The 10,546-nt window shown below is 44.7% G+C and overlaps 1 protein-coding gene and 1 pseudogene across 1 annotated transcript in view; one reads left to right on the top strand and one right to left on the bottom strand.

Annotated features, from left to right (window-relative positions):
* Positions 1-10,546, bottom strand: part of ABAT (4-aminobutyrate aminotransferase) — an 80,319-nt gene that overhangs the window by 32,031 nt on the left and 37,742 nt on the right. Inside the window, exons 2-3 of the mRNA XM_011358414.2 lie at positions 8,221-8,335; positions 1,488-1,585 (exon numbers count right to left, since the gene is read on the bottom strand). Of these exons, the coding sequence (XP_011356716.1) occupies positions 1,488-1,585; positions 8,221-8,290 (168 nt within the window). The 5' untranslated portion in view covers positions 8,291-8,335. The remainder of the gene's footprint in view (positions 1-1,487; positions 1,586-8,220; positions 8,336-10,546) is intronic.
* LOC111738577 lies at positions 5,772-5,887 on the top strand (annotated as a pseudogene).

The following is a 10,546-nucleotide window of genomic DNA, read 5'->3' as shown; positions in this document are numbered from 1 at the left end:
CTCCATTAAAAAAATAAAATCAACTGAAAATATAAATTTACACACAAAGACCCATTTATAATTAAAACCCAAATACTCCATAAATCATTGTGCAATTCTATATAGAAACTAGGAATTATAAACCAGCTTGCTTTCTTTGTATGTATGTATGTATGTATTTATTTATTGATATTATTTTATTTTGTTTTTCTAGCTTGCTTTAATATTAAAAAGATTTCATCTCTAAAAATGATTTAATGTGAAATAAACTTTAGCAATTAGTGTCCTAAAATTCTGCATTTCCACATAAAATAGAATATATTAATGATGACAATATAAAAAATTATTCCAAGTATTTCATTACTATTAAATTAAAATGCACCACTCTTCAATAGAAATATTCATGAAAAAGTCCCCTTTTGTTAGAAAACACAGTAAATACAATCACCAGTACAAAGATTTCTGGATTTATAAAAAGGGGTATCTTTGACACTAAAAAAAATGACAACAGATAAAATCTGCAAAGTATGCAAAGAAAAAAGATTCATTTGTATTAAAAAGGTTTACACTGTTATTTTTTAGGTGCAAACAGTAGCAACAGCTTGCACATCCTGGTGCAGAGTCAAGGTAAGTCAGCCTTCCAAAATGTGCTATAAGCGGATTTTGTAGCATCTTTGAGAAGCTCTAACATCCTTCATCTGACTGACTTACGTCTCTTCCATCTAACACTAGCATCTACTCCAGGGATTCAGAGCTACCCGATGCCTTCGCATGCCACGTTCTGTCAGCTTGCGTGCCTCTCCACATACCATTCCCCTTGCCTAGAATAGAATGCATTCCTTTGGCAAATTCTTCCTTTTGATCCTTCAAAGTCAAGCTCAAGGGCATTTGCTATCTGTGACCTGGGCCATATATCATTGCCATGTTCTTCCACTGTTGGTGGAATGTTCTGCCCCTGCTCTTGACTCTGGACTCACAGCCAGCCATATGACTTGCTTTGGCCAACAGAATGAGGCAGAATTGATGGTGGCCAGTGTGGAGCTTGGGCCTCAAGAGGTCCATAGCATGCTCTCCTCTTCCATCACCTTGAGAACAAGCCCAGCCCAACTTGCTGGAGGATGAGAGACACATGGAGCAGAGCAGACACTTGGTCACTGCAGTGACCAAGACAAACCTAGCCTTGATCAGCCAGTGGCCAATCATTCCCCAGGCGTGTAGATGGACCCAACAGAGCTGCCTCCATAACTCCCAGTTAACGAAGATGCTACTGAGACTGTGTGATTATTTGTTACACAGCATTATTGTAGCAACAGATAACTGATACATCTCCTCTTACAAAGCCTTCTTTGACTTCTTATGGCACAATGGCCTAGTTTAATGTCCTGGATCTCTAGTGATGCACTTTCTGAAAGCAGCTAAGTTTACGGTTCCTAAACCTGGCTGGGTTCTTGCCTCATGGACCCCTTTTGCTCTTTTCCAAATATACCACTCAGGTGTGCTCAACTCACCCGAGATCTGGGCCCTGGGACTTCCGTCTTCATCAGAGGCCCGTCATAATCAAATTCAACGTCGACTTTGGCTGCAGCCTGACTGATGTGTCTGGATCCTGTAGTAAACAAAGATGATGAAAACTCCTGGTGATATCAGATATAATAAGAATAATTCTGCCCTAACAGATACCCAATGTCCCCAACAGAGGCAATACAAGAACCTCAACCCCATCTCAGCCAGATCACCCTAGGACACTATGTCTGGCCAAACCTGGGTACCACAAAAACACTTAAGATTTAAAAACGGGAAAGCCCAGTGCCAGTGATGTTGTAGGCAAACAGGTATGTTCATGTCCTGCTGGTGTGAGTGTAAGCTGATGCTGGCTTCCTATTCCTTTTAACTGAACAATCTTATATTTTAGGATTCATCCTAAGAAAATAATGGGACCAGTGCACAAAGATGTAGGTTCAAAATATTCATAACAGAATTGTCTCAAACAACAACAAAGAGAAAACAATCTAAATGCCCAACAATGGAAGGTAGCTAAATGAAATACGACATAGTCTACCAATTCATGGAAACAGAATATTATGCAGCTCTTAAGAGTTTCAGGATAGACATTTTGAATATTTATGGACATGGAAAGATGATCATGGTATTACTATGTGAAAGATCAGATTATAAAAATCACCCAAATTTTGTAAAAATTTAATCTACATACAAATGTACACAGAGACCAGAGTTTCTTAGCTATGGCACTATTGATACTTTGGGCCAGATAATTCTTTGTTGTAGGACTATCCTGTGCATTGTAGGATGTTTACTCGCATCCCTGGCCTCTACCCACTAGATGCCAGTAGCAACTTCCCCAAGTTGTGCTTCTGGTTGGAACAATCAAAAGTCACCCATGAGAAAATAATCAAATAGATATATATATTTTTTATGGTAAAAGAAAAGTTTTGGGCACCAGTCATTTGCTTGAAAGTCATTTCACATTTTTTTACATAGTAATAATCTTATAGAGGGTGTTTTGAGTTCTCAGGCTAATCCCCCAAGGCTTTTTAATTCAACATGTGGCTGAGTCATAAAGGGCAGCCTCAACCCAAGTCTCGTTGATGAAAGACAGTGTGGAGAATCCAAGAGAAGTGTGTAATGATTTACAATCAGTAACCCCCGCCAAACCCCTTTAATGTCCCTGGTCATCTTTTATCTTCCTAGTACATATTTCGTGGTTGGGAAATGCTGGTCCTTTCACTTGGGTTGCTAAAATCATATCGAACTAGGAAATCACTAGACACTTTATATAAATCCTTTACATGATCTCATTTCATCTTTATACAGCCCTGAGGGGGAGTTGTTATTCCTTCTATTACATAGGAGAGGAAATTAAAACTCAGAGAGGCAAAGAAACCTACTCGTCTCTGTCTCTCCGTCTGTCTCTCTCTCTCTCTCTCTCTCTCACACACACACACAGAGCTTGCCAAACCATACAAAGTCATGATATTAGAAAATATATTTAAATTCATACTTAATTTTCCACAATTGCTTTGGATATCAAAGAAGGTTTCTGAATTAATCATGTAACGTACTTAATGACGTAGCCCTTTGAATGTAAAGTCCAGTTCAAACCCAACACTACTCTTATTTTAAGGCATGAAGAAACCAGCGTTTGATGTCTTCTGTTTGATCTTGTAATCAAAAAGGAATTCCTAAGGAGTCGATCCTCTTAGCAGAGAGCTAAAGGTCAAGGAATGAACGTACTGATCACCTTTTTTTTTCACATTCAACTGTTTATTTCTTCCTTGGCCAGAACTTGGAGCTACTGGTTAAGACTGAGTCCAACTAGATCTGAGTAAAACAAGGATGCAAACCTGGATAAAAATAACTCTTAACCGGTGCTGATCTTGCTTTGTTTCAGCAAAGGAGGAAAGTAAAAAATTCAAAATTAGCAAGCTGTCCTCCCAGTGAGAACACCAAGTCCTCCCTTCCTTTCTCCAGAAGATGAATGACAAGATATTGTCACAATCAGAGAGTTCTTGGGGATTGGAAAGTGGGAGTATCAGAAATGGAGGCAGTTAGCAATGGAAGCCGCAGCTCTGAGGATGTCACAGCCAAGACCATGGGTAAACAGGAGCTGGGAGATGGGGGAGGGGGAGGCGGTGGAGAGAGGGCGGGAACTGTCCCCTGGGAGCAGAGATCAACAGGGCATGGGCCCGGGATGCCGTCGGCCAGGTGCAAGGCAGATGGGACTGTTTGGAGAACTTTGTCAGTTCCCACCCTGTGCCAAGTCTTCGTGGGTGTGGATGGAAGAGACCCAAGACCGCTGGGCAGAGATCCTGCAAATCAGAGCCTGGCAAGTTTGTTGGCAATTGTGCTATCGGAAAAAGAAAGATGGCAAAGCTAACACGTATTCAAATAATAGGTGTTCGATTGTAGAGCCGGGATTTGAACCTAGGTCCAGTACTTCTGCTTTTCCTACTATGTCTCTTTGTAGAGAAGAATAACCAAATACCAATAAAAACAAATGCCAATACAATACCAATGATGATTGATATATAACGTCTTCTTAATTCTCTTAGTGATGGTATACAACACCATACACCCACAAGAGAAAAAAAACAAGATTTAAATGGTCAAGGAAGCCTTTTCTGAGATCTCTTCTATTAAGTCACAAGAGCATAGATGTCCATTTATCAAGCACTTATGGCGAACATGGTAGGCACTGTGCTGAGCCCTTGACACAAATCACCTACATTTATCACTTGCAACCCCCTAGGAGGTAAATATTATTATTCCCATGTTACAGAAGAAGACATTAAAGCACAGAAAGGTCAGTTAATTTGCCCAACGTCACCTCACACTGTTGGTAAGTGGCAAAGCTGGAAATTCGTCCATCTGACCTCTCCTTTCTCAGACACCGTGAATAGAACCGATGCTATTTTTTATTTCATCTAGTGTGAATCCTTGAAATGAAACATTCACAGCAAAACAGCTCACTTCCCCAAAGGCAAACTACTATCGGAAGCACAAGAAAGCAAAAAAAGTTTGAACTAATATCTGGATGATCCAGCATTTTCATTCATGAATAAAAGAGCACACCCAGAAGGCAGGAGTGTGTCCGGACCCACGTGACTGGGCACAGCTGGTAAGTCCAGCCCAGCCCTCTGGGTTTGATAATGAAACTCACCACCTTCAGTGCCCATGCCAACCCAGAGTCAATTTTTAACTCCACACTACGAAAACAGCTATCAAATGTTTTTAATGTCTTCTTGATCTTTATGCCAAGAGTAATAAATGAATGTCACGTTCCCAAACAACAAGGGCGTGAGCCTGGCCAAAGTCAAGTTCACCTGGAATTGTTTGCTTTGCTTCTCTTTTAAACAATTTTATCTTCCCCGTAACTGTCTACCCCACTTATTTTTGATAACATGCTCGTTGAGGAAAATATCAATAAGTGACAATGAAAAAAAACCCCACTAAACACATCTAATTTTACCACCCAGAGATAAACATTTTGCTGTCCAGTCTCCCAGACCCTTGTACTCTATTTGTCAATATATAGGATTATAAACTTTATGTGGGGAGGTGCATGAAACGATGCCATTGGGAACACTGTCTCAGGCCATGAACTGTCTTCATGTTTAATGGCTTCACGGTGATCCAATGAGTAGAGACACACACGGAAACACCTGAACACAGCAGGTGTGGTAGCAGGCTGTGACTACCGACTTGGGTGTTCTCCTGCTCTCTCTGGCTCCCAAGAAGCAGCTGTCATGGGGTGAGTTGGTCTAGGAAGAGGTTCACATGGCCCTGAAGCCGGCATGACCACGTGAGTGAACTTGGAAGTGGACCCCAACCCTGCTGGTGAGCCGCAGATGACACCACAGCCCCGACTAACAGCTCGCCTGCCCCCCTCATTGAGAAACCCGGAGCTGGGAGATTCAGCTAAACTACAAAAACTATGAGATAATAAACATACAATTTTAACCTGCTGGGTTTGGGGGTGTTTGTTACATGGCAAAAGGTAACTAATGTAGTGGTTAAGTATGTGAGTCCTGGGGCCAGACTGGCTCACAGCCTAGTTCAGGCCCTTGCTAGCTCTGGGCAAGTTATTTAATCTCTCTGAGTCTCAGTTTCTCTGTTTTATGGAGTTGTGGTGAGGACCAAATGGGTTAAGGACAAGCTGTTTTTCCTATCATTTAAAAACCATTCTGGAAGTGGTTCTGTAGTGTACTGGTTAGCACGTCTGCTTTACACGCAGAAGATCCTGGGTTCGTGTCCCAGTGGAGCCACGGTCCACGGTCTATGGCCATGCCACCCTGAACAAGCCCGATGTCTGATCTCAGAAGCTAAGCGAGGTCCGGCCTGGTTAGTACTTGGATGGGAGACCACCTAGGAAGACCAGGTGCTATAGGCATAAATAATAATAATAAATAAAAAATAAATAAATGAATAACAACCATTCCCCTGCCCATCAGCAGTGTATGAGAGAGCATATAGTTCTGTATCTTTGCTAGAACTGTCTTAGTATTAAAAAACTCTATCTATCTATCTATCTATCTATCTATCTATCTATCTATCTATCTATCTATTTATCTATCTATCTTACTAGATATGCCAGATCAATAGGCCAAAAGAAAAGAAAAAAAATCTCACTGTATGGTTTTCTAAATCTGGCACAAATGTGCCAAAAAAGATCCAACTCCAGCCAAGAAAAGGCAGAGCTGAGTAACTCTGATTTAGATACTTCTGTCTTTTGCCTTGTGTCTTCATATCCATGCTTGCAGAATGGGAGTTAGGACACGCTCCACCTTATTGTAAATATAAATGAAGCGCTTTCACGTGGACCATTTCTCTGATATAAGGAACCTGTGAAGTAGGGAGGATATCATTATTATTCCCACTTTTATTAGGCTTGGAGAAGTTCTGCCCACTGGTTAGGCTCCCTTGGCTAAGCTCCCTTGGCTAACAGATGCTGGACAAAGCTGGTAGCCTAATCTTATGAGTCCCAATCCATTGCTCTTTCCTTGTTGTCTCCTTGGGAAGGCTCGGATGTCCTTGACAATGACCATCAGAGGCTGAGTGACATGTGCCACCGGGCTGGAGCCCCTGTGGGCCACACTCTCTTTTCACTGGTGTATCCTCGGCACTAGTACAGCACTCGGCACCTAGTAGGATGTTCAACAGGACTAATTAAGTAATGAATGAATCTTCCATGCCCACGACTCTGGCTCCTACTTGGAAGCACACCAGAGCACACCAGAGCACACCAGCATCGTTCTGGTTTTGGTTTATTTTTTAACATGATAATGGGTAAGCATTGATATGCTTCTCTTAGAATGAAATAAAACAGAACCAAATCTCAAAACCTGTTAATAACCCCTCAAGGCTGTCAAGGTCAAGAACAACAAGGAAAGACTGAGACGCTGACACAGAACAGAGGAGACTGGGGAGATGTGACGACTAAACACAATGTGGAAACTTGGATTGGATCCTGGGACAGAAGGAGGTATTAAGGGAAAAACCGGTGAAATCCCAAGAGAAGCCTGGAGTTCAGGTAACGGTGATGTGCCAAGGTCAGTTTCTTTGTTTGGGTGAGAGCATCCTTGTGATGTAAGATGTTGGCAGTGGGGAAAACTGGGTGAGGGGCATATGGGGTCTCTCTGTACTATCTTTGCAATTTCTCTGTACATCTAAAATCGTCCCCAAATAAAACATTTTTTTAAAATAATGCCTGTTAATATTCCCTGGAGAGGAGTGAACGTTCTTGCTTTTTATCCTACCCAGGAGACAAACACCAGTATTGAACATGCAAACCAGGGACGTGGCCAGCAGTTTGTCTTCAGAAGGCAGAGGGGACCGACAATAATAAGGGATCACCGTGATGACAAGCATGGGGTTCTGAGACAACTGGGGACAGACTGGAGGCACAGGGTGTCCAAAGGGAGGCCACCGCCAGCTTCTCCCTCTCCCAGAGCCACATGGGGGTGACGACAACAGGACAGATGACAGTTGGGAGACAGACTCACTTGTGTTCATGTGACTGTGTGACCCTCGGCAAATGACTCTGCTTCTCTGAGCCTCGGTTTTCTCATCTGTAAAATGGGATTCATTCATGCCTTCCTCCCTGGGAGGGAGGTCTCATGAGGTCACGCTAGCGAGATGCTCACTGATGAAGCTCACTTGGCTAAGCTGCCCGAACTCAGTGAGGCCAAGAGAATGGGAGCATCTGAGAGAGACGTCAGGCAGGATAAGCCAGTGCTGCTGGCTGGTTGGGTGTGGGGTGTGAGGAAGTGAGGGAGAGGGTGGGGGGCATTCCTGGGAGGTCACCTCCTGTCCAGTGCCCTTGAAGCACAGTTGGCTTTTACGTCAATTGCAAGGACTTTTGTTCCTTTTTTTTAATTTTGTCTGTATCAGCTCGAGCTACCTGTTTTGCCCAACAGTCCCTGTGGGGACAGCCTGGGTCCTTCTAGCTGCTGGGGCTGCCACCTCCGTGCAGGCCGTGTGGCCCCAGGGTGTATCAGCTCCCTGCCCACCACAGAGCTGTCTGCCTGGGGACAGAAGATGTGGCTAAGATGTGGGAATAGAAGGAGTTGGTGATGGGGACCTTTTTGTGGGGGGTGGGGGGACAGCCCCAGAAGCACTGGCTGGCCAGTCCCTTTATCCTCAGTGACTCTTCCAGCCCAGAATCCCTAGTCTGCATTGTGTCTTCTGCTAGGACCAGTTCTTGCCAAGACCCCCAGGGCTTACCGGGCACAAGCAGGCGGTAGTTGCGCTGGAAGCTGCAGGCCAGCCGCTGGGTGAGCAACATGGAGGCCATGATCCCCGCCTTCGGGAGCAGAGACCCCCTTCACACGCTCCCAACCTGAAAGAACCAGAAACGCAGAGTTAGGTCTGTGAAGACCGCTCTCCCCCTGGCCAAGTACCCCACCCCCCATCATTTCCCCACATAGTGGAGAAGGTTCTTTTGACATCAAATCCTTTGATTTCATATTGCATATACACTTTAAATCAAAGCCCATTCAAGTGCATTTTCATTTGACCTTGACCATATTTCGAGGTCAAAAAAATAATAAACGGAGCCACTTTGAAATGGAGCCTGAGCTGCCAGGCCAGAGGAACTGCCTGGCATGTCTTATGCCTCAAACCTCGGAATGTTAAAACAGGGCAAAATAACCTTTGAACTGGGACTAAAGCAATCTTGTTTCCCAAACAACACAACACAACAACAAAATCCACTTGCAGAGATAACAAGAAAGCAGATATAACTACCAGACTGAAAATTAAAAACATTCTTTAGAATACACGTCACTATGTTTATCTGTACCGACAGAAAGGCTTTCTATTGATGTAATTCTTCCCCTTCCCCTCTCATAAATATCCATCACCTTTGTGTCTCCTAATTGGAACAGTATCTGGGCTTCTGCCTGAATCAGTGCATCCCGAATAGCTATTCTTATTCATCTCAAATAAAGGCTTATCTGCCTCTCACTTTGAAAGGCCATTTCATTTTTAAGTTAACACCAGGTAGGATGATTATGCCCATTTTCGAGATGGAAAAACAGGGAGAGGGGATAGAGTTGGCTTGAGATCCCTCTGCAGGTGAGCTCAGTGTGTCACCCATCTCACACAAGCTAAGCAAGTCTGTGTTTTGCATGATGGAAGGAACGAGGAGGAAGATTCAGAGCAGACATCAGTGCGGGAAGCTGGGAGCATCCTTTGCCCTGTTCCCACACAGAATTTTGGTGTTCGGGCTGTCTGAGAATCCTGCGGCCCCAGGGGAGTATCCGCTGGCTCATTTTGGGGGCTGTCCATCTCTAGCATGACCAACCATCCTAAGTTTGCTTGAGAAAGAGGGTTCCCGGGATGTGGGATTTTCTATTTTGAAACTGGAACAGTCTTGGCAAACTGGGTGGTTCCCCTACACAGCACCAGGGAGTCAGGCTTCACCGGAGTGTTGGCTGATTCTCTCCAGACTGCTTCTGAGTCCTGCCCTCAGACCCCCGGGCCTGGCTGGCTAGTTGCCTTTCGTATCATCGATGGAGCAAAGCCCCCGCCTCCCGGCCTCCCCCCCGGCCTTGTCTCTTCCTTTTTATCACTTCTTCCCACTCCCTTCAGCCTCTCCCCACTCAGATGTGCTCTCTGTGCATCTCCTTGCTTGTGGGCCTTCTTGCTAAATACTTGCTTTGTTATTTGGCACGTGTATCTTCTGTCGTATCGTGTCGTATCTCAGAACAATGACGGAAGCGTTTGCTTCTCCCTAGTACTTGTGGACCCTGTTCCCTGAGTCTTTTCTGCGTGTCACAAGCCGCGCAAAGCACTTTACATAAAGGACTATTAAATCCGTTATTATTTACACCCACGGCAATGCTAATGCTACGTGTCCCCCTTTTACAGGTGAGAAAACTGAGGCGCAGAGAAGTTAAGCGGTGGATGTGAAAACAGAACTCAGGTCTGGCCGACCCCAGAGTCAGCACACTTCACCATTATGCAACACTGAGTCCGCGCACCCCACGGGTGTCCTATTCGTTTTGCAAGGATTCCACTGAGCACCAGCTCGATGACAGCATGGAGGAAGTGCCAACTGGAGGTGACGGACACAGATCCAGAGAGATTCCGCAGCACAGGATGGAACAAGGAGGGATGGCGGGTGTATTCAGAAAGCCAAGTGCATGTGGGCTCAGCAGCATGGGTGAGAAAACGTGTGGGTGTTTGGCACTGGCTCTGAATGATGGGCTGGCAAACCCCCAACCCAGCGCTCCCACAGCTAATGGAAGGTCAGGCCGTGTTATTAGAAGTAAAGAGTGAATGAGGGAAGGAGGTGGTTGGCTTTGGCTTGAGGATTCACCTGTCCCATGAACGTTCAGGATGCACCTACTATGTGCGGGCCCCTCCACTGGGCACTGGGGTACAGGGATGTATCTATTATCATGTATTGAGCACTTACTATGTGGAGATACCATCCCATTTCATCCTCAGCACCCTAGGAGGTGGCTACTTCATTAACCTGTCTTCACAGATGAGGCGGCTAAGGCTCCTAGGGGTGGGTGCTGGAGGCACACTTTGGGGTGTCAGC

Source organism: Pteropus vampyrus, unplaced genomic scaffold (genome assembly GCF_000151845.1).
Source record: "Pteropus vampyrus isolate Shadow unplaced genomic scaffold, Pvam_2.0 Scaffold40, whole genome shotgun sequence".
Classification (NCBI taxonomy): domain Eukaryota; kingdom Metazoa; phylum Chordata; class Mammalia; order Chiroptera; family Pteropodidae; genus Pteropus; species Pteropus vampyrus.
Note: the sequence above shows the minus strand (reverse complement) of the source record. Positions and strands in the feature narration are given on the sequence as shown.